Source organism: Gopherus evgoodei, chromosome 13 (assembly GCF_007399415.2).
Source record: "Gopherus evgoodei ecotype Sinaloan lineage chromosome 13, rGopEvg1_v1.p, whole genome shotgun sequence".
Classification (NCBI taxonomy): domain Eukaryota; kingdom Metazoa; phylum Chordata; order Testudines; family Testudinidae; genus Gopherus; species Gopherus evgoodei.
The window spans coordinates 2,566,327-2,590,859 of NC_044334.1; the positions used below are offsets into that span (position 1 = coordinate 2,566,327).

A 24,533-nucleotide genomic window follows, 5' to 3' on the forward strand; every position below is an offset into this window, starting at 1 on the left:
GTTTTATGAAAACACATCTACAAATGTGATATTGTAGCAGAACCACAGCAGCGAGGAACAATGAATGATACCAGCACCCAACAGCGTAGGAAAGGAAGGGAAGAAAAATAACGTCTCAATTCACACCACAGATGAAACTGTAGAAGGGCAGAATGTATTAAACGCATAGTCATGGTCCTATTCAGACAGATTAACACAACATTACTGTAAAAAATACCATGGGATTTCTTATGGCAGCAGCAGTTTGGATCTCCTTCAAAAGATGGTGGCTCAATATCCATGTTCCCCTGTTGTCATGCAGAGGCCTTGCTTCAACACTGCTTCAGAGATAAGAACATCACCTACTGAACTTCCCCCTTGTTTTTCCTGCTACACATAGGCTCCTTTGCCATTTCCTCTTTCTCGTACTGATGTAACACCACCATGTTTAATGAATGAGAACTCATGTGCCAGGAGCCAATGTTTTTATAATAGCTAAAGAAAGACAAACATCCTGATTTTTTCAAAACACAAAAATGTTTTAATTTTTTTCTTCTTTTAACACAAAAAGGAGAATTATAAAGTATTGGGACTACAGCTTTTCTCAGTTCATTTTGCTCAATAATACTGGGTGATTGAGACACACTTGGAAAAGTGATTGAAGGCAGAAAGAGATAATTTGTGTCCTTGGGGCCTAGTCTTCAGAGGAAATTGATTGTCAGTTGTTGTTCCTTCCCCTTAAAGTCTCAGATTCTTTTTATATAACTAGCACCAGTGTGATTTCTAACTTGCTGCAACATAGTGAGATGAAACGGCAGTGCATTGTCAGTAAGTGCTACTCCACTGTATGGGAGCACTCATGGCACCAATCCTATATTATGATTTTCATAGCGGCTTCTTGTCTTCCCAGGGGATCAAGTCCATCTGATATTTGCACAGCATGTGAAATGCATTCAGAAGAGTACTCACACACTCTGATATTTTTCTTGATTATGTCTATTGGGCCCCTAGAAATACCACGTCAAACCATTAAGATCTGCCTATGCCAGAGAAGTGTTGATTGAATAGACCTCTGAGCTTTCAGAATAAATCTGAGGAACGCAAATGGCTTGACGGGTCGCAGCAGCCGGGTGTCACAGTAATTCATAAACTCTGCAGGCCTGGATTTAAACTGCCTGTGAGATGCAAAGGAAATTAATGATGAAACTCACTTATCAGTTTATTCAGTTCAGACCCTGCTGGAGGACTGTTCCTTCCACCATCATTCTGAACGCTTCAATGCCATGTTCAGTCTTGTTTTCAGCGTCCCAGGCGCTGAGATTCCACCACCATTTCCACACTCAGAGGGGACTCACTGTCCTGATATTCATTCACTTAATTGCATCCCTCTCCTCCTATTTCTAACTCCTTCAATCTGAAAAAAAACTGCTCTTCTACTTGCAAACACAAGGTTGGTCTCCTACTACTTAAAACCATAGCAAATCCAAAGGTGTCCAGAATGTTGTGTTAATCTCTCTAATGGTGCTGCTACACATCCATCACCCAGTGAGCTTTCTCCTCGTAGAAATCAAAAAGCCTTCATCTCTTTTCCCTTTTGGGGCACCACATTATTATTAATTTTGTGATACACTTTGCAATGGTGCCTAGAGACCCCAATCAGGATCCATGACTCTTTATATTAAGACCTAGGAAGACTGCAATGTAAGAAGGCACGTGAGAGACGGAGGGTGGGGAAGAGGGGTAAAATTTCCATACACATTTGCATTTTCGAACTATAGTTTTCATTAAAAAAAGCAACTGAGCAGAGAGGTGTGCTTGTGGCACAAAGCCATCTTCTTCCCCTCCACACATCCCGTTTGCTGTTTTATCTATGCCTAGTATCTTGTCACACACCTAGATTCACAGTTCTCTTGGGCAGTGAGTGTCTTTGCAGCTCTGATCCTTGACTGGGCACCAAGTCCTACTGCAAAACCAATAACAACTCTCAGCTTTCCCTATCTGCCTCCTGGAGCCATCATTGATTGGTGCATTTCTAGTGGGCATCTCTGCAGAGGTGGGTTTTGAGGAGGCATTTCAAGTAGGGGACCAGATGGTTCACCAGATTTTGGTGGTGGTATTGCTCTTGCAGTCTTGACAGCCATAACAACTTTATCATTACAGTAAAATAAAAAAACTTCCTTGGGTTTTTTCAGCTAGAAATACAATGGGAAATGAGCAGCCAAGGCATTTACCAGTTCAAGTCCTGTGAAACTCTTATTAAAATGATATTCCCAGGTCTAAAGTCAGCCCAATTTGATGAAATGTCTAGTGGTCTAGAAACAGTACAAGCACGTGTCTACAGAGAGTTATTGCTGAAGTAGTCTCACAGTGGGGCTCTGTGAATTTCCTTTCCTTCACAACTCAGGATAGTGTCTATATTTTGCATACAGCTTGGGCAATAAATTACTGAAATTACCTAACTGAAGGATCCTGGAAGGAGTTAAACATCATTCATTTCAAATTTCAATTTCTATTTGTACTACTACCAAAAAAAAATATCAAAGATCAGAAGATTGGATGAAAGTAAGGCAGGTTTTGTGTACTTGTGTTTGTGCCATAGAGATGCTGTTCTCTGAAAGGAATTCATTTTCACAGCTGCTTGGCTCCCCTTTGCACAACTGAATGCGTACCCAGCTCATTCCTTCTGGTGTTCCTTTAACATCATTAGAACATATTCATGGCATAATAGGAGGTTCCATATTCTAAGTTTCAGTTCAGGGATGGAAGTACTGGCATGCCTCGGGTATAGCACTAATTGCATTAGAAAATAGAAACATCTGAAATTGTGCCAAGGGTGACCCAGCGTTGGAATGTGGGGGTCGCTCATTGGATGCAGACCAAGTTCCTGTGCTATGGCTGCATGCGTATTGCATTCCTTGCCCCCGTGCTTTGCGTCTGGAGCTCGCCATGACAGTTCTTAGACTGTACTGTGTACTGTGCAAAACACACCATTGCTACTTCATGCTTTATTCCCCTGCCTCTTAGTGTGCAGGAAAGCAAGCTGATGGGAACAGGAGATGATGCGACAGTGTGGAGTCCTGAAGTTCCTATGGATGGCGAAGAAATATTGCATGGTAGATTTAGGAGGCATTCTTCTTCTCTCTCTAAAATCATGCTGTATGTGTGTCTTATTTGCTCCTGCGCTCCTGACAAACCGTTCCTGCTGCAGCGCTGGGTGTGCCCTGGAAGATCCCACAGGCAGAAGATGGCTCAACTCTGTGACAGCATGCAGTGTTCAAACACAATCTCAGTGCTCACAGAGGCACATCAGTGCTTTTCGTGAAGTCACCCTGATTTCCACGAGAAACTCCTCAAACTCCATGAAGACATAGTGAATGTCCCTGATTTTTCTTATGGCATTAAAAATAAATCAAGACATTGCCTTGGGCAGCATGATTTCCTGTGTTTGCTGGCCCATATAATGTCAGTGTTACTCTTTGCTGGCAACTGGGCTGCTGAGGTGTATTTCCCGGTCTTCTGCTCGCTGTTACTAACTTGCTCTTTCACAGAGGCCTGGCTTTCCTTCACTGCTCTTCCTCCACAACCTCTTCTTGTCCCATAGTTCAGGCTCGCTTTCTCATGCCATACTACCCCGCCTAAAGGAGGCAGTGGTGCTTCTAATGGTATTTCAGCCCTCATAGGTTCTGATTTGCTGGAAGTGTTCAACCCCAGGCAAATTAAATAGGTTAGAAATTCTCCAGAAGGCTTCCTCCCCATCCTTCATCCAGGTTATGAACACAGATTTCATTCTATCTGAACTCAACTGTCTCCACTGTCTCCCATTAAATACCCAGCTCCCTTGTTCTCTCCATAATGGAATTTTCCCACTTGGGGAAAGTAAATTGAAATTCCTGTCACAAACGCATTATGTATGAACTGATGAACAACATTAGTTTGCTATGCTAAGCCATCTGTTAAATACCTGTGTAAAATGGATGCTTCAGACTTATTAAGATACCAAACAACACTCCAAGACTATGCAGGTTTTGCTAAAATATTGCATTTTTGTTCCAAGTTTTTGTTCTACCAGTGATCTGTGGAGCTGATCGTGGAATTTATTAGATTTCAAAAGCCTTGTCATGCATGACATTAGAAATCTGAGGAAAGGGGTACTCATGAGGCTGTTTTAATACATGCATTGCCTCGCAGTGTTGTCAGCACATTGAGGAGTCAATATTCACAGTATCAAGACTCTCTCTCAAGAACATCAATCTCCGGGGCAGGCACCAGCCCCTAAAATAAAGGCAAACGATGAAGAAGGCCCATGATGCAAAGCTATGCTAAGAGAACAGCTATGGCAGGAGGGCTGTATCTTCATCAATAGTACAGAAAAGCATTCGGCAGGACACAGCTAGAAAGGTCTCTGCACATTCATGAGAATGGCTCCCAAGTACTTGAACTTCTGGATTTTTCTTGATTTCTGCTATGCTGGGATTCCCTTCCTCATCTTAACGAGGCCAGGATGCATCATTACTGGCCACCCCCCGTTCTGTATTGCAAGTGTCAACCCCCATTGGAGGGTGAAGTTCTCTTGGCAGTGAGCGAGGAGTGTTTGGCACAGCCCAAGTTCTACTGGCAGTAGGAGGAGAGGTGGGAGCTACTGACTGTACACTGTAAAAACTAGTTCAGCAGCACAAAAAAGACAGGAACTACTGCACTATGGACAGTATTAGAGCAGATGGCTATGTCTGGCTCTTCCTCTCTGGTCCAGAAGAGCAAGGACCCCTTGACTTTAGTAGACACACTTCTCCCCAGCGTCTGCATAACTTCTGCTGACCAACTTCCTTTCATAACACTGAATGGAACTTAGAAAACTCCATCCATCACAAACATTCCACCCCAAGCGGACACCACAGAGTCCTTCTATATCCGGTTTGATGCTTTGATCAGAAAACCAGCTTCCAGCTGCTTCAGCAAAGGTAAGTCCTTTGCAAGTTTGAAGTAGCTCATGTAGACGACTAGTTAACTCTTCGGCCCTCTCAGTTCCATTTGGAGAACGCTGAAGGTTCTCGCTGGGCACAGTGGGACGTTAGCATGATGTCTTCATTGTCAGTCCAGCACACTTGTCACATAATCCTGTCAAGCTAAAAGGTGCCTGGTTTGTGCCTGAGGATGCCCCATAGAATTCTTACACAGGATTCTTCCTTTCTCAGTGCTTTGTATTCCCACGGAGCCAAAGGTATTTTCACAGTTCCAAGGTACTTCACGTAATTATCTGTCAGTTGCCAGTGGCCGTCAGAATATGAACAATGGTCTGTAGTTGATCCTGGGTGCAGACCTTACTTCTGAATTGCAGAGTGAGTCTCTGGAGTTTGTTAAAGAGTTTATATAAAAATTTGCATTTCCTACGCCCTTAATAAATCCATAAATCCCAGTCGCTACTGTATTGTTTAGCAGGCATGTTCTTTGTACTAAAAACCCTTTCATTCAGAAATACAGTTTTCTTACATGCCCTTAATATCACTGCATCTTTTCTTACGTACTGGTGGTTTTAAATGTCATCACTTAAATTAAAGGATTTGGAAGGAATCCTGGGTTTAACCAGCTATATATGATATATTTATCTACTACATGAGAACCCCTCCAGCCAGGGTATTGTTGAATCAATTTATTTGAAGGGATGGTACAACAATTATGCACAAATAAAGAGTCAAGTGGCACATTTCAGTCCCTCTTGCAGTCAGCAATCTCCATTTTTGCCTGGTTATTTATTCCCTCAGCATGTGAAAGGATTCTGTGTAAGGGTCAGTTACGCAGGTTACTGTGATTCATTCTTTAAAATGCTATATATATATATGTCTTTGTCAAAATGGTGACAAACTGCCCAATTAAGAACACAAGAGGTGGGGGTGGGAGAAGCAAGTGAATGAGCATCGTCAGTCTTCAGCACTGAAGAGGATATAAGAGACTACTAGGGATTCGTTTTTAAATACGGTTTTACAATGGGAAAAACCGTAGAAAAATAGCTTGTGAATGTCTGGGGGAAAGAACTTATTAGTTAAAAGAAAGAGATCCCTTGAGAATATTGAACAGTGAGTTTTCCTGAGCAGAGCAGCTATATCTTATCTGTAGCCACTGATTCAGGAGCACTGCGCTTTCATGTGGTTTCCACAATATCACGTACCGCAAGAGCTAACCCACAGGTGTCAACTCCTTACAAACGCCTTCCAGCTGCCACTCTGAAGCCCTTCCTTTGGCATGAAATCAATACTAGTCCTAATGAACAGCAGTGCCAGGCTGTGCTGTGTAAGCCCAAGCACTTTGTACGACCAGGCAAGGAAACTACACCGCCCTCTCTGCAATCAACAGGACTCCTGACTGCTTAAAGCAGGACAGATTAAACCACCCAGACAGCCTGCCTTCAGAAAGGACTGGGAGGTATGGAAAACAAAGACTGGATTCATTTATGATACAACAGGAGAAGAACAATACTCAAAGGAGGTTTACTTTGTTAACAGTCTGTGCAGGACAGACCCAGCCAATTTTGTGGGGAAAGTGCTTTATTCTGTATTAACTGCTCTGTCCTCAATGCAATTGGTATCTCTCACTTCGGAGTATAGCTACATACGCAGTGCTGTCTGCTAAGTAAGATGTATCTGAAACTACTGGCGTTGACGATCCCTGATTAAGAGTGTAGGACTGTCACAGCACAGGGGTCAGGCATTTGTGCATTTTCCTAGGGTTCCTTGGCACATGCAGGGCTAGAACATGACAGCACATGCTTAAAAAGCCACAAGTCTCCTCCAGTTCTGTTTGTTTATGCCTCAGCACCTTCTCCAACCGCCACATTCCCGGAGCTCCTACGTTACTTTTCATCTTTTATTCTGTTTGACGTGGAAATGAGCAGCTGGTTGAATATTTCTGAAACTAGCAGCCAGCCCCCTCCCCACCAATCCGAAAGAAACAGATGCATCTTGGGATCAATAAATGATGTGAGAGAATCAATGTATGTCTGAGTGAGAGCAGCCGCATGTGTGCATGCCGGGAGGAAAGCACACAGGCACTGAGGACTATTAGCTGCAGTTCAGGGCTGCACTAATTTGATAGCATGCCACTGTTCGGCCCTGCAAGGTGAGGCAGGGAGGGGGCCAGCACAAAGAGGGCAGGACAACACTCCCCACTAAGGAGGCTCTGATGTAGCATTAGGAGCAGCACACCATTACGACTTGTTTTTAACAGGGAAAAGCTGTGTTTTTCAGGGCAAATTTCATGAAATATTAAAAATCATGAGCACCCATATTTTAATGATCAGCATCAGCCAAACATTTACACCTCCTGTCAGAAACAGATAAGAAAAGTTAATAGCACAGAAGTCCTTTAGATCTCTTTGACTGTAAAGGGTTAACAAGTTCAGTAAGCCTGGCTGTCACCTGACCCGAGGACCAATCAGAGGACAGGATACTTTCAAATCTTGAGGGAGGGAAGTTTTTGTGCTGTGCTGTTAGTGTTTGGTTGTTGTTCACTCTGGGGGCTCAGAGTGATCAGACGTGCAATCAGGTTTCTCTCCAATCTCTCCAATACAGGCTCTTATAAGTTCAGACTAGTGAGTACGAGGTAGATAAAGTGAGTTAGGCTTATGGTTGTTTTCTTTGTTTGCAAATGTGTATTTTGCTGGAAGGAGTTCAAATGTGTATTTGGCTGAAAGGATTTTAATTTGTACTTGTATACTTAGGCTGGGAGGGTGTTCCCAGTGCCTATAGCTGAAAGACCCTGTAACATATTCCATCTTAAATTTACAAAGATAATTTTTACTGTTTTTCTCTCTTTAATTAAAAGTTCCTTGTTTAAGAACCTGATTGGTTTTTTTTTGTCCTGGTGAGACCCCAGGGGATGGGTCTGGATCCACCAGGGAATTGGTGGGGAGAAAGGAGGGAAGGGGGAGAGAGAGGCTGATTTCTCTCTGTGCCAGGATTACTTTCTCTCAGGAAGAGTCTGGGAGGGGGAAAGAGAAGGAGGGAGGAAGGTGAATTGTCCTCTCTGTTTTGTGATTCAAGGAGTTTGAATCGCAGTGATCTTCCAGGGTAACCCAGGGAGGGGAAGCCTGGGAAAGGCAACGGTGAGGGAAAGGGTTTACTTTCCTTGTGTTGAGATCCAGAGGGTCTGGGTCTTGGGGGTCCCCAGGCAAGGTTTTGGGGGGACCAGAGTGTACCAGGCACTGAAATTCCTGGTTAGTGGCAGCGCTACAGGTTCTAAGCTGGTAATTGAGCTTAGAGGAATTCATGCTGGTACCCCATCTTTTGGACGCTAAGGTTCAGAGTGGGGAATTATACCATGACACCCCCACCCACCCCACCTCCAGCAGCATTGGTCCGGACAGGCCCGGGTAAGAAAGAGAATCTCTACGCACTGGACAGCAATTTATTTTTACTGGTTTGTTACTGCTGTGACCTGAGGTGCCTCAGGTCGCCCACACTGAAAATGCCAAAGGCAGGGCAGGCTGCACAAAGGAGAGCAGGTTTCCTAACGCTGGGGGTTAACACTGTAGTTAGATTCACCAACCAGCCACAAACTATCGGCCATGTTGGCTTGTGCGAGGCAGGGATTGCGCCTCCTCCCCCTTGCTGCAAGGCAGCCAGCACCCTTCTGAGGGCTGTACAACAACAAGTGATGCTGATGGATAGTGTGCGGGCTGTACAGCGAGCGTAGCAGAGCCCAGTCACGCTGAGGAATGGTGACGATGGGGGTCCCTAGATTGATACTCTAACTAAGGGTGTTGTGGTGAATCAGGACTGGGATGAACGTGTGCGGAACCCATTGGCTCAGAATGTCTTATGTGTCCACCCGCTCCGGACGGCTACTATCTGTAGCAGGTAACGGACTCGCCCCTTCACTGCAAGGGTAGAGGTCTCGTGTTCAATCCACACAGATGGACCCTGGTGAGGGATCCAGGACGACAGAGCTGAGCAGCATGCTCCATAGCGTGTTGTTTCCAAGACAAAAGGCACCAATAGTAAAGAGCAATTGCTGTTAGGAAGACTAGAAAAGTCACTGCGCACAGGAGAGTGGGGTGAGTCCCGGGCCTGTCTCCCCGAGGTGGCTGAAGAAGTTTGGGGGACATTTGATTTCTAACCAGGAGACAGGCCTTAAGTGCTGTAAGTCACCCACCTAGCGCAGTAACTCAGGTGCGCAGGGTCTGCACAACTGCTCACAGGGGGCATTGCTCTCAACTGTTTTTGATCCCCTTTGCCAGCTAAAACAAGGACCTTCCAAGTCAAAAAGAGAAAGAGGTGCTGAACGATATGGGCTGAGCTTCCATTTGTTTTTCTGATTCAGCATCAACTGGTGTGGGCTTTTCACTGTCTCAAGCCCCTGTGGGCATCATTTCAAACTCCACCTGTGTCCTCCCAAACCCCACTATAAGTGGGTCACTGCTAGACTGTCACCTAGGGAGCAGAATATATTGGGGGTGCTGAGTACCACTAGAAATCAGCCAGCTGATGTTCACTCTGCTCCCTGCCGCTGACCAGAAATTAATGAGTTGCTTTATTAGAGATATTTCTCTTCAGCAAATAGAATTGCTTTAAATCAAGATCCCCTTCCATTCCCGCCCCCCCAGTGCCAGGTGGAAACAGCTGCAGCTCACAGATGTTATTTATGCAGAACTATTATCTCAATTATATATGTATGTTGTTAGAATTGCTTATGTCTCCAGATTAGTCTGTTTCCAGTGGAAATGTACAACGTGGATTAATTACTAAATGGCGTCTGAAGATTGATGTCATTAAATCATCATTACTTTCTTGCCTCTCCTTTCTGTGTTGTGTTCATGAATAGATACCAACATGGCATTAGCAAGCACAGCACAGGTGATAGTTAGTGTGGCACAACTTATTATATCTGCTGTGCTGGGCTTTTTGGAGTGGAAGCCAATGCACTTCCAATGGCATTTCTATTGTCTCTGATGACAGCAAATGGCCAGGAAGCCCTTATCTTCTTACTGGGATAGCCAAGCAGTCTAGCAAGGGTCCTAAGGCTGTTCACACCAGCCCGTTCACTCGGATCTGCCGTTTTCTCAAGCTGTCTCCCAAAACCTTGCACTAACTGCTCCAGCCTCTCGGTATGGCAAGCAGCTACCTCTGAAAGAGCAGAACATCCATGGCACTTGCTCTGCACCTGCTCCTGGGGGCTTGGGAGCAGCTATACAAAGGGAGACAGATGCCCAAAGTCACACCCACATAAGCAGAGTGTTCCATGGAGGAGTAGGCTGCTCCACCAGGCTTTTAATTTTTTTCTGGGGTGAGGAGCCTCCTCTCTGTCTCTCTCTCTTCATCAGCCATACACCCCAAAGGGCTCTGAGCTTCACATAACCAGGAGAGTGGCTAGGAATGAGCCTGGGGAAATGGGAGCAGCACCTCCAGAAGAACTTCAGCGCAGGGAGATTTGTGAGCATGGGGAAATAGTGCCTCAGGAGAAGTGGTGAAAACCCCATCACTTGGAACTTTTAAAAAGATACTGATGCAAACATTATCCAGTGCGCTGTAGGAAACAGGTTTGCCCTGGCTGCAGCAGAGGGACTAGATGACCTAACACGTCTTTTCCATTTCTATAACAATGAGATTAATTTCTCAAAAGCAGCATCCCCATTATCATTGCAGAGCTGCAACACACAGGCTGTGCGTGTCATAGTCCCTTCCAGTGACTAATCTCCATAGAGGGTAAGAACCTACTATTGCTGCCAGGTAAGAGAGCTACTCCTTGAATTCCTGTAGTCGAAGCTAATGCTTTCAGTGCTGGAGGTCCAGTGTTCAGACACTGCTCACAGACCTTGAGTGAGGTTTGTTAGAAAGACTCTTACTCATCCTTTCATTATCTTCCCCCTCACCACCATTTTCAATTCTTTGGAGCAGTCAAAAATGAATAAAGAAAGGGGGGGTGTATATTTCACATCTGTTTTGCTCTAGGCTATTTATGGAATGCAAGATGTCTGTGCTTAAAACAGAAGCAAATTAAACTCTGATCCTTGCACAGATTATAATACAACACACAATACTTATAACCATTTCCATGACAACAGATATGAAAAGAAACTTCATAGAAAGGCAGAAAACACATTGAGGAGAAGGTAATTAACATGGGCTGTAAAAAGAAAGACCAGAACATTTTATTTAACTGTAGTTGCCTTACTTAGATACCTGTTGTTCCTAAGACAAGATTTCAGTCTGCAGTAGAGAGAGGGGAAAAGCCTTTTACAGGGGTCTGAGATAAACTCTCTTTGTGCTCAGGCATGTGTGCAGAGGCTGCTGTTATCTTGCCGCACAATTAACAAGGAAAGTTCTGTAAAAATGTCTTGGCTCACATAATCTTGCCATTTCACTTTGGTTCAGTTAAATAAATCATGTCCCCAGGAAATGCTAGAAAGGCTTTGCTGTGTCAGGATAGCACTGTTCATTAGTAGATGATGGACAGCCTAAAACAGCCATTAGCCTCCATCTTGTGCACGGTGAAGCTGCTCTTGGGCTGACTTCAATGAGTTTTCTATTTCTTCACAATTTTTTCCATAGTAGATGTGACTGGTAACTAGTAAGTGTTTAGAGACAGAGTGAATGACTGTGGAATTGACTAGATTCCTTCTTGACCTTGGAAATCCCACAGAACCAAATCCAGGTGCTGGGCATGAGCTGGGGCCTTTGACAGTCATTCCACTGACTTCTATGGGCTTTGGATTGGGCCCCTCATGAGACCCATGAGTAGGAACTCTAAAATCAGAGGTACCCCATTATTTAAAGTCACACTCATGCCTATTGATTTGAATTGTAAGGGCCCACAGAGTGAGTCCAAGCAGCATGGGCCAGCACGTAGTATTTCAGATGAGAGAGAGATGGAAAAGGAGTTTCAAGCCCCGAGATTTGCTGAAGCTCTGAGAGGCTTTGAGTGGAGCTTGTGAAAAACCTGTCCCACAAAGAGGCGCCCTATCTTTTCCGATGCTCACTTAGTGACCCAAGGTCAGAGGGCACTTTAGTCTCAGCATGGAGATCGCCCCGAAAGTAAAAGGTACAGCACTTTGAAACACAAGGATTTGGCTGGAGCTCACTCTGTGTCCTGTGTGCAAACACACTTCCCATCTTTCTTCTAGAGCTCATGGCAGCAAAGAGAACCTGGGGAGACAGCAGCTGCACTCCTAGCTTTGCTTTCCTGACTGAACTCCTAATAACAAAACATTACTTTTTGGAGCACATTTCCAGCTCCCTTTCTTACTTCTGCTATCTCCGTTTGAAAGCAGGGAGGCCAAGAAGACACAGGTCACAAGATTTTAGATACTAAGGAGAGCTGCAAAATATTAGAATTAATTTCTGTGGGAAAATGGCTGGGATATAACTCCATTAATGACTCCACAAAGTCTAGTCCTACTGGAGCTGAAAGCTTGCTCTTTCCTAGCCCTGACTGATGCATACCGAAGTCATTACGGCAGGGCACTGGCCAATCTGTATGCATGTCTGTGCATGTTTACAGAAGAGGATCCATGACGGCTTGGTCACCTAGGTGTAGTGATGTTATAATGGACCTGGGATAGGCCCATAAGAAGTGTCTTATTTCTGTGCGTGTAGGTGCTAGAGCGTTTCCAGCATCGCAGCATCACAAAGTGAGAGGTGCCAAATGAAAACCAAACGTGTCTATCAAGACTCTATCAATAACCAGAGCGTTAAGGTCTCTGACCTGACTGTGAACTTTCTCAAGCTCCTCTTTGCTGACAGACAGACTGGGCTCTCCCGCTGTCACCAGCAGGAGCTGCACATCTGCGAGCAGAGCGTGTGTCCTCTTCAGGTCCCGCCGAAGCCGCTTCTCTACGTCGAAGTCCCGATGACCAATCTAGGGGCAGAAAGGTTTTCATTAGAGCCAGTCCCCCATTCCTCAGGCAATTCCAACATTTCAGGGTTTTTTATTTTGAATCAAAAGAAAAGGTGACACTTCAAAATTTCCCAGGGAACCAAACCTCAGGAACATTTCAAACTGGGACTGTTGAAATGTTTCACTTCGACATTTTGTTCAACAAAACTTTGTCAAAATCAACTTGCCCTCACAAAACGTTTCGAGTTTGATGAAATTACATTTCCCCATTAGAAAACTGTTGCATTAGAAAATTGCCAACTAGATCGAGTTTCTGTTAGCATCTTGTTCGTACAGAGATGCAGTCTGCCTCAGTTTCCAGCGCAAGCAATAGATTTCAGAGGAGCAGCAAAGAAACTGTCTGTAGTGACCCAACAGATCAAATGAATAACTAACGACAAAGTCGAGGACCCAGGTGCTTTAAAGTTTCTTCAGTCTGTGGTATTTCCTATATGTAACATGTGTGCACAGTGATTACTGAGATCCACAGCGAGTCTAGATTTTATCCATCATCTCGCCACTCTTAAGCGATTTCATCTTTACTGTTGACCCCACTCAGGAGTGACAGATGCCAATGAAAGTTTTATGGGTATCTTCCATCGGAACGCGCCAGGCTTTGCATGCTGAACTGCTCGCCCGTCGAAAAATGGCTATAACTCTGGCACTCACATAGAGCTGGCAGATCTGAAACACCTGGTGCTGCTGTCCAGTGCCCTGCTTCCTACACAGAAAAACTTCTGAGTAAACCCTGCACCAGGAATGAGCTATTTCTCCTCTGCAGTAGGAAGAGTCTTACAGCAATATTATCCCACTTTGAGTGCTAGAGAACATTGTTACCAAGGATACTAATACAGAACAAACAGCATGGCTCAAGGAAGACCAAGACAGCAATGCAGCAGAATATCAGTCTGGAATCATGGAGGACTGTACAATGTATTTTTCATGGTCACTGTCATTGCTCCAGATTTGACCATTTGGGCTTTACACCCATGGAACGTGAGCCAGTTGGGAAGTGAATTCCCCCCTACAAGCCAGGCTGCAAATCACCCATGTGCCCTCTCTGCCAGGCTTTGTGCTGGCATCAGGGGTGAATTCCAACAACAGTGGGGGGAAAGTCCTGCAAATCCTAGTTTGAATGTTGAAATGGATTGGCATTGCCTGGATCTCTGCCCCTTGCACACTGGCCTTCTGTTAATACTGATGCATCTGAGAAATACTAACATGGAGACTCACGGAAATTGAATCTCTGATTTCTACAGGCATTCACACCTAAAACCTGGTTACTAGGATTACACTCATCCAATCAGGGAACAGAAACTACCCACTGTGCTTTATGACCCAATCATGATTAAGCAACATCTCAAATTTCAAATACTGACCAGCTAAAATGTAAAAGTTATCACAAGTTATTGAAGAATGAAAAAAAATTCAAGAAAACATACAATTTTATCTGGGAAATTCCATATCAGAAAAAAAAAACAGGGAAAAGCCCCACCAAATAAATATTCAGTATGAATTATTCCCACAGCGCTAATGCAAAGCATCTGTCTTGATAGTGAAAGGACTCTTTGCAAATGACAGTTACTCAATTTGAGTTGTGTCGCTTGCCCTATAGGCAGAGGTTTGCGTTATTATAGGGGCTCCTCACTAATTAATTTTGTGCCAGTGTATTACCCTGAAGCCCTTTAACGAACGGAAACAGGAAGTGAGTTTAAAATATTCTACATCCAAATGAATTTGTGAGTATCCATGGACACAAGATACGAGAATTAGAAAAAAAAGGAGCAAACAAGGACATGGTTTCAGTGTTTGATTTCATACTAATTGGAATATGACAGCACTTGCACTCTGTGCTTCTAAATATTCCTTTACGTATCTCCTCTGGTCTCAGATCTATTCTCCGATCATCTGTTCACTGGTTAAAATTCATTACACAGACTTGACCTTGGAACCTGTTTTAAAGCTGCTTGGCATTTTTCCGTAACCTGAAAACACTGGTGGTATCTCCGCTTCCTTAATTGGATTTCAGCTGTTTGATAAGCAGGTCTGCAGCATACTGTCCACTGCAAATCAAAGTGTAGTGCTGCTAGTAACTCTAAGGCAGAGCAAATGTGCTTTTCCCTCATTCTCTCTCCCCACCGACAGGCTATCTCCTGCATGCTGTACTGTACTGTTTGTTCTATCTCAGCACTTGTCTGCCACAGCACATTAATTCTGTCATAAATACAAATTGGGTTTATTGACTTTGCCATTTTCAGTGCACAGAGAACGCCAGTCTCTGCCTGCCCCCCTCTGTCATCACCGACAGGTGCCTTTTCACTTGCAATCAAGGCCAGAAAAGCTGACTAATACAGTGTTTTTCATCCCCACGTTTGCTCTTCCTTTCTGCTAACCACAACAGGAAATGAAGAATCATAACAGTGAATGTGGACATATAGTGCAGGGCATGGAGAGAGAGATTATACAGTCCTGGCAATGCCTTGTGTGGGGTACCAGCAGGGCAGCATCCTTTGGTAAGGACAATCTGACACTACCTACCTCCCATGCACTGAATTCTCTCTGCAGCTCATATGCTACATTCATTCACCTGTGTTAATTATTGTAAACTATCAAACAGAAGGAATACGCTGAATTGACTGGTGGTAGTAATAACGATACCCTGCATTTGTATAGCAGTGTTTATTCTGACAGTTAACAAGTATTTTATGAGCTGAAAGCCTGTGGGAAGTTCTGGATAGGCCCCATTACACAATTTTACATCTATCCTGAGATCTCCCCACCCCTGCACAGTGTCGTTAGACTCCAAAATTCTTCATCTTCTCTCCAAAATGTAAGGAACATACAGAAGTGCCAGACCTCATGAACCCCACTATGACCATACCTCCAACTAAGTAGCTCCCACTCTCCTCAGTGTGCCCTTGTTTTAAAGCTATTTTAATTGCAATATAATGCTGAGATGCCCACAGGCAGTTTGAAAACATTCATATAACAGACTCAGCATCCTGGGCTACAGCCCTGAGTCTTGCTGTCTTTCCGTACGGAAGCGATGAGACAGCATGTCCAACTGTCCAGTGAGGCTGCTCTTCTGTCCGGCTCTTACCCTGCACATCTAGGTAAGGGCCAGCATGGCCCTGGCCTTTAATGAGAACTACCGCTACAGGACCTGGTGCATGAGAGAGTTTCGAAATGTGGCTAGGTTTGTAGGTCACCTAATCGAAATGTCGTCTAACGAAGCTACCTTCATGTTCCTTATCATATCATTTAACATGAAAGAGCTGTGTATGCTTTTTCCAGCACATGCTCTCCAATCACTGCCCTTCACACATTAGATGGTAACAAAATGTTTGTTTGAATGAATGTGGTAGGGACAGACATCTACAGTACATAACAATCTGATACCTGGCTTCTCTGGGAAGAAGGAGCTGTTCCAGCATTCGGGTTGGTTTGTTTGCTGCTCCCACAAAAATAGTACAAGGAAAGCATTCCTTTCCCATGGTTAGTTATCCAGACACTTATCCTGGGAAAAACTATAAAGCTGCACCTCCACGATCCCTTTGTGGGCCCAGCCCCACCTTTGTTCTCAGACTATACTGGGACCACAGCATTAGAACTGCTATGGCAGTTGATAGTGCTCTAATAGCCAGGAGAATATTTGGTGGAAGAAGAGCTGGGATTTGCCCCTTCGCAGCATCTTTGATAGCAGGGAGCTCATTGTGTTCTGGTTCTGGCTTCATTTGTTTTTTGTAACTTGTCCCATATGAATAAAAAAAGGCAACAGTGTTTGGGTGGGGGCATCCCGAATGCAAGATGGCAATGCCAAGGATTGGAGACACATACGGTTGTCTAGCTGGCAGTCTCATAAGCCATCTCCCAGGAGCTGGTAAAATAAGGTCACTGATGGATTCCAGTTTCCTACCTGCTCACAGAGGGTCCCAATGAGCCCTTCCAGATCCTGCTTCTTGTGGAGCACCATCTGCTTCTCTTCAAATTCCTGCTCCAACTGCATCTCCAACTGACGAAGCTGCACACAGGTGAGAAGCACACAAACTGCTCAGAGTGCAATCTCCTGCCCCAGCTGAGGCCAGCAGAAGGCCGCAGGGGTTGTCTCTGACTTAATAACTATGTCCCAGATACTACTTTGCTTGCTTTTTCCAGCAGTCTCTCAACGATTTGCACCTTCCCGTATAAAAAGGCAAAGGCAATCACAGGCCTAGCCATTCATGTTACATGAAGTCCCTCAATTCTGATTGAAAATAATAATAATATGGCCCAATGGTTTGGCCTGCCCGGGCACGGCCAAAGCAGCAGCAAAGTAAGGGTCCCTGCTGGCACACAGGCAGTAGGTTGACAGCCAGCTGAACACTCCCATCATTGCTAGTAGGGATGGGAGACTTCTTGTCCTTTAATGACACTCTGGATATGTCAACACTGCAAAGAAACCCTGCAGCAACAACTCTCAGGCCTGGGTCAATTGACTGGGGCTCACGGGGCTTGCGCTAAGGGGCCAAAATAATCAGTGTGGACATTCCCACCCACTGCTATTTTCAGCCCTGTAGCAGGAGCCCCACAAGCCTGAGTTCTTTGACATGGGCTCTGAGACTCACTGCCACGGGGGCTTGGGGCTGTGTAGATGTACCTGCTGTGTATTGGCGAGATGACCCCAGTACCTTCTTGGCAACGCAACCATGAGAGCGAGACGGGGAGGCCTCCTCCCAACCCACAAAGCTTTCCAGAGGCCACTTCCAGCTTGGTCCATGGCACTATCCCGAGTGAATTTGAAGTGCATGGCCAGAAGCACCTTTCACGTCTATAATTATTGTTGCCTTAATGCTCTTCTACAAAGATCAGTTCTGTTCTGCTTCCTCATCCTTTGGGAGAGGCAGACAGACCAGATGCTCCAGTTCTCACGGCTGCTCTGCACAGCTCTAATTGGAGCCTGTCCTGACAACAGGGGATTCCCCCCCGCAGGGGAACCTTCAGGTGGCCTAGAGATGCCACAGCAGATCCTGAGAATTAATGCAACTGTGGCCAGAGAAGAGAGGGCCATATTCCCTGCACTTCTGACAAGGACTTGTTGTATGACCTCGGGCCGAGTCACGTAACCTGAGTGTCTCAGTTTTCCCACCTGTGAAGATGTCACAACAGTGAGCTCACGGAGATGTTGTGAGGACTAATCAGGCCACGTTTGTACAGCTGATGGAGGAGGGAGAGGCTTGAAGAAGTGGTAAGTGTTAGGGGAATCGAACTGGCCCCTCTCTAGGCACCACTTATCACCTCTTGTTGAAGCAATGAAACAAGATCCTGATGATCAGTTCAGAGCTTTGCTCCATGGCTGACAGAGGACCAGCTAGACCCTAAATGGGGTGGGGAAAATCAGAATGGTTTATTTCACAGCATGTTTTTTGTTCCTTCAAGCCACTGGAAGGACCTGGCCTAGAGCAGCAAACTTGCCAAGAAGACTCCATCTCTGAACCTGTTAGTGGCTGGCATGGCTCATCAGAGCTCTCTCAAATCATCTACCAGACTCCTTCTGCATCTCTGAAAAGCTGCTCATCAACTGTGTTTAAAATGGAAAAGCGAGCAAGCGAGATACTAAATATTGATTCCTCTCTTGAGAGTCTCTGCCATTTACGCATTTGGAAAAGAAATATTCAATCTGTTTGGGGCAAGGGAAGAAAAAGAAGAAAAATATGTGTTTAGCTGAGAGCAGCCTTGGAACCTGTTCAAAACTTTTTCAGTGAAATTGACACTATCTTACCCCTTCACAGAGGGCAATTAACATAACAAATACAGACAAAGCCTGGGAATTGTGACTACAGGATTTCCAAGTGGAATACAGCATAATAATGGCCAGTAATTGAAAGCCATTGGGCCTAAGAATAAGTAGAAAGGAATAGAAAAAGAGAGGACGTGTAGAGAGAATCATAGAAAATGTGATGAGCATGGCCAACAGTTGAACCTCCCTGTATTAATTTTCCTGTGTAGAATGATGAAGCTGTCCATGATTCTTCACCAGCACATTGTAATATGGAGGATCTCTCTGCAGGACCACGGCCCTGACAATAATGGAGTCATACATGCGTTAGTGACCCACTCATCCTTCAGATGCGACTCCTCCACAAATGTCTGGCTGTGGCCACTTGCATTTGCTTCCCGTTGTGTCCTGACACCCAAACCCCTCTTTTTTGTTTTATACAAAAGCACAGATAAATTCATCCTCAACAGAGATAATTTGCTATTGACAACAGGGTGCTCAAGATGCATGGCTCACACTGTCTGCTTGAAAGCAGCATGTCAACACGATGTTAAACATAGGGTTTTCACCTTTCAGAATATTGCACTTAGATTACAAGCTATATTTGCCCAGTCCCATTTTCTGTCTAAATCATTTAGCCCTTGCAATGCTGAGCAGTGCAATGTCTAAATACTTGTAAAAATCTGGGCCTAATTCCTTAATTGTTTCCCAGTCAAAGCCACATGTAGCAGAGAATTCTAAATCCCCTCCCCAAAGGCAGTCCCTTGGTCACACCCTTCAGCGACTCCCATCTCAGTTAACAGTTCGCTGACATACCCTCCTCTGACAGGATTGGCGAACATCCTCCAGCTCCTCTTCCTTGTCTTCCAGGTCCTTCTGATGCATCTGCTTCATTCGTTCTATTTCCATTTCAAGCCGCATGTGGAGCTGAGGAGGCCCAAGACAAAGAGCTCTAGATAAGCCGGGGGAATTGTTACAAGCACTTCCCCAGTTCACTGACCGAGAAGGAAATTGCAGCACTTTTCCTTTGAAGATTTAAGAAGGATGCCAGGTGGGCAGCCCAGGCAGCGCAACTGCGTGGGAGGGGCACAACTACCTATCACATCTCAGATCCAGATCTCACTGTCAGGGGGGCTTCGAATGACAGAAACTGCCAGGAGCTCAACGTTTCCAAGCAGAAAGTTGCTGAAGTTACCACCTGCATCCTGTCAGCCTTTCACCGTGATGTACTGCAATCACCTTGCAAGACTCAGCCATAACGGTTCAAAACACCTGTTACCTATCAATTGAATGGGTTTCTGAGCCTAAGGCTTGATAATGAAACAAATGAATCATATTAAAATAGTTAAACAGGGAGAAGAATCAATAAACTGAACAATGAGTTTCTATAAGGTGAGAGGCTGCAGAAGACCCTAACAATCAATCTAAGGTTGGGGAGCTGAATACTTGTTCTGTGCTTCTCATGGTGGCTGGAGACCATGGCACTGATCTTGGACCTACTGGATAGAATAGCATAAGGAGGAGATCTTACCTGTTCCAGCTGGTCAACAGCATTTGCATGTCGGGTCAGTTCTTTTTGCTGTTCAGCAGCACTGGACTCCAGCTCCCAAAGCTTCTTCCTTAGGGTAGCCACAGCATCGTCGTCCCAGGCCTCCGGTGAGGTGAGCTCCTGCACTCGGGTGGCCAGCACTGCAATTCGCTGATTCAGATTAGAAGTTTCCAGGTCCTTTTGCTGTGCCGGGGGGGAAGAAAGTTCACAAATGTAGAGAGTCAGAGTAGGCCCGTTAGCCCCATTAGCAGTGCAGCCATCTGCTTTCCCAAGAAAACAACCTCCCCAGGGCTTGACTGAGAAACCAGAACTGGTCAGAACATGTTGCGGGCGTGTGGATAATTTAAATTAAAATGTGAAAAAATAGCTTTCAACTTGACTTGTTAGGAGCCTCTCAAAACTTCCCTTTCAGTGATACACAGCAAAGGAGGATAGTGGGAAGGGAAGAGGCATTCTCTCTCTCATGCAGCATCTAAACAACCTTAATGATAGCCGTTAACCTTACTTTTGCAATCTGCTACAGATACCCTGGGGATTCAACTCAGGACACAGTGGCCCCTGCAAGGGATGGGAGGTGGACTCTGAACTTATCTGATGCAGCAGTCACTCAATGAAAATAACTACACCTCTACCTCGATATAACGCCGTCCTTGGGAGCCAAAAAATCTTACCACGTTATAGGTGAAACTGTGTTATATTGAACTTGCTTTGATCCACTGGAGTGCGCAGCCCCACCCCCCCAGAGCACTTTATATCCATGTTATATCCAAATTCGTGTTATTTCAGGTGGCGTTATATAGAGGTAGTGGTGTATCACTTCTTCAGACCATTCCATTGGCCCCCAGTCATTGCAGGATCTACTTCTTATTTTAAGACACCCTCCATGAACCCACGCACCTAACTCGGACCAGCTCATCTGAGCAGTCATTTTGTCTCTCTCTCTCTACTCCTCTCTAGCTCTCTCTGCCCACCCACCACTGACATCTTCTCTTACTCTCACATGAGGTCACTGTTGTGGGTTGACAGTGCCTTCCTGGCAGCTCCTGCCATCTGGTGCTAACTTCTCTCCACTGCTGGCCCTGCATCTCATTTCAGCTCTCCACTGAAGCATGCCCTCTCTCCTTTGCCTAGTTCTCTTAATTCCCTTCTTCCTCTGCTGGTCTCTGTTCTCTGTCATTGTAGTTCTCAGCTCTGTAAGGATTTTTGGGACATGAGGGGTATGAAAGTTTCTCTAACAAAATAAAGCTGTGTTGCATTGTCACAAGCTTTGATGGACCTGCCTCATTGATTAACTGGCATTCTGAATACCCTCATTTACTGCAAAATTTTCCCAGCAGCTATCGTATCTCTGAGATTCCAGAATAAGAGCTACGGTGTATTAATAAACACTATCAATACCCTTGACTAAAGCTAGAGATCTTTTTAGAAAGACCCCTATGCTGGATCTGCTAAGAAAAGGATTAGAGCTCCCATCAGCTCCCTCCCCGTCCCTTTCCTCCTGGCCACTTAAGGGCTAAGATCATGAACCAGGTGGTGGCCAGTCTCTGTTTGGCATTGCAAGCCAGGAGCTGCAGAGGAGCTAGAGACAAAAAGGATATTCTCCAGGAACTGACTGCAGAGTGGCTTGTGGAACGGGCAGTGACTGACAGACGTTTCAGCTGGGGGCAAGTCTGCGTGGGACTTATGGGGAAGCAGCAGTGGCTCGGCAGGAAGCCAGAGCAGAGGAGCCCCAGTGAGTCTGGCCTGGGGAACTGCAAGCTGCTATTTGCTCGAACAGGCTGGAGAGGGTACCCCAGGCAGTAGTGCTGAAGAGCTTTGAAGAGCCATCAGTTGCCTGGCCCCCAGGACCTAAACAGGAAACACTATCACTCTCTTTGAACTTTGTCTACGCCTCTTACCTAAGGTATCTGAAACCTTCCCCTTTCCTGTCAGCCCGAGCAAAGCACCCTTCCCTTAGCCATGTGCCTGAGTGGTTACTGGGACCCACCAAGGGTCGCATCTACAAGGTCCCGCTGCTGAAGCACCTACAGGGTGTGCCTGTAAGTCAGGGTACACCTGGCACCCTAGAGGCTTGGGGTCCTCCATTACTGAGCAGCCCCAATAGTTATACCCCATTCCAAATAAACAAGGGCAACTTCAGTTTGAAAATACCCTTCTTCTGCTTCTCTCTTTACACCAACAGGGGCTGATTTAACAGTCGACTGCTCCCATTCTACACAGTCTTTGAACTTGGAGTTATGCCAGCATAAAACTGGAACAGTGACATGCTGACTCTGGTCCTGAGATCATTCTCACAATGCGTTGGGGCCCCAGTCCTGCCGCTTGTTACAGACAGACTTACGGACAGACCCCGAAGCCTGGGAAAAGCTCTATTTACTTCAGTGGGTTTCTGTGTAGCAGTTGGGTTCCTTGTCTTTCAGAGGAGCCAGATCTGGGAGAGCCCTATGCATCCTGCTATGTGCTAGAAGAAATCACAGAATAAAGATGTCTCTAGCAGAGTGATTGGTGTCTAACTATCATGACCGTAATTACAATTAGAAGAGCTTTGCTGGAAGATGCCAGTTCTCCAGAGCAGCCATACAAGCAAGAGCAAAGTGGGATATTTTCCTCTTACCTCTAACCTCTGCTGAAGATTACCCAGCTCCCATCTGATGGTGGTGTTCTCCTGGGTCACTTTTTCACGAAGGCTCTTTTCAAACACTGACTCTCCCAAGGCCTGGGCTAGCTGTATGTCAAACCTGCCATGTGTGACACATCCGCATTATTGCTCTACAGACAGCAGCCCGGACAGGAACACGACTGCAAGTGAGTGTTAGCAGGGGAACAACTCCAAAGGAGAGGGCAAGACAGTGGCAATTAGCATCCACTTGGCCTTGGACTTGCCAAGTGCTTCCGAGGTGAACTCAACTCATCGGGGCCACACAATAGATCTAGAATCTGCAGAGTGTTGCTGTCATTTGGTGAACTGTTAGTTACTGTTATTAAGTGCTGGCCTCGTGAAATTGAAGGCTCCTGAACAGCAGCTCTGCACATTTAGCCCTTTGCACTTACACACCTAAAGCAGCACTCAGCAAAGAGCAGAACATTAACAAGAGCTCTAAGTGGCCATTACTAATGTGAAATACTTTAAACCACTCAGCCACGCAGAGTAAGCCCGTGCATGGAGTCTGCCTGAGCACACACAACATTGCAGGCAGTTCAGAGATCAGCCTCTTGCGCTGACCCTAGGACTCTGCGCTGCCCTCTCCGCGCTACGAACCTTGTGATTTCAGAGCACTAATTAGGTGATTAAACTTCCTTGGCTTGTTAGTAGATATAGGTCTGACCCAAACCCCTCAGATCTAAACTCGGGATCTGAGCTCCATGGAGATAGTAAAATGAAGGATACTGGCAATTAAATGTTTTGAAAAAAAACAGAGGGAGCCAATAAGGAAGCCAAAGTACATCATCTTTTTCTCTGTGCTGTGATGCAGAAGACTCAATCTTGGTCTCTCACTTCCTTGGGAAGAGGCAGCGCTCCACTTCCTTCACAAACACCTCTTTGGTCAAACAATAAGTAGCAGCACTAAAGCGTTTTGCACCCATTTCTTGGCTAGAACATGGTGGCAGTGGTGCAGGAGTTGGAACATGGGCTCCAGGACTTCCTTTATCCCACACAAGGACATACAGTATTTTGCTCCCAGCATGGGGGACTTACACTGTCAGGGGCAAACCCAGGGATCATCACTAATGGTAGATCTTTAATACATGCAGATCCTGGCCCTGCCTCTGAAATACAAATTCTATTTGCTGCATCTCAAGGAAGTAGTCACCACCTTTGAGGAAAGGGTGCCCATCCTGCCTCACCTTCCCCATGTCCTTCAAAATGCAGTATGCAGCTCTCTGAAATTTTCCTTACAGAACAATGTTTATAATGGAAATGTGTTATAGTTACACAGCAACAGAATGTATTGCCTGGCACAATATCCAACATTCAAAGCAGGTGAAAATAAAGAGCCCCACCAGGAATGTCAGCCTCCAAAAGAAAAAAACAGTGTTTGATGCCTACTTTAGGATTCACAATTGGCGTGCTACATGCTATAGGGTTGTTGCCTGGTGCCCTTTAATGGAGATAGTATTTAAACTCTGGGTATCAGAGGAGTCACAGCAGCAGCCTCTGCCTTCCATGGGGGTTCCCTTAAGATGTTCCTGATTTCGTGTGACTAGCAGCCTTTGGCTATAAATGAACTTATATGTTGTCATCTCATTAGTATTCTTCTCAGGAAAGACAATGCCTGCCTCACTGGGGAAACAGCTGTCCTATTTTCAGAGATCAAAGTCACTCTTGCTTGGAAGGCTTTTTGTGTGAGGGCGTCTTGCTGTCTGTTATCCACTTCTTAGGCTCCA

At 45.4% G+C, this 24,533-nt stretch overlaps 1 protein-coding gene across 2 annotated transcripts in view; it reads right to left on the reverse strand.

Annotated features, from left to right (window-relative positions):
- Window positions 1–24,533, reverse strand: part of MYO18B (myosin XVIIIB) — a 203,622-nt gene that overhangs the window by 69,974 nt on the left and 109,115 nt on the right. For both annotated transcript variants that reach the window (XM_030583194.1, XM_030583195.1), the window contains exons 30-34: window positions 22,762–22,885; window positions 20,130–20,330; window positions 19,415–19,525; window positions 16,760–16,864; window positions 12,673–12,825 (exon numbers count right to left, since the gene is read on the reverse strand). In XM_030583194.1, coding sequence (XP_030439054.1) covers window positions 12,673–12,825; window positions 16,760–16,864; window positions 19,415–19,525; window positions 20,130–20,330; window positions 22,762–22,885 — 694 coding nt within the window. The remainder of the gene's footprint in view (window positions 1–12,672; window positions 12,826–16,759; window positions 16,865–19,414; window positions 19,526–20,129; window positions 20,331–22,761; window positions 22,886–24,533) is intronic.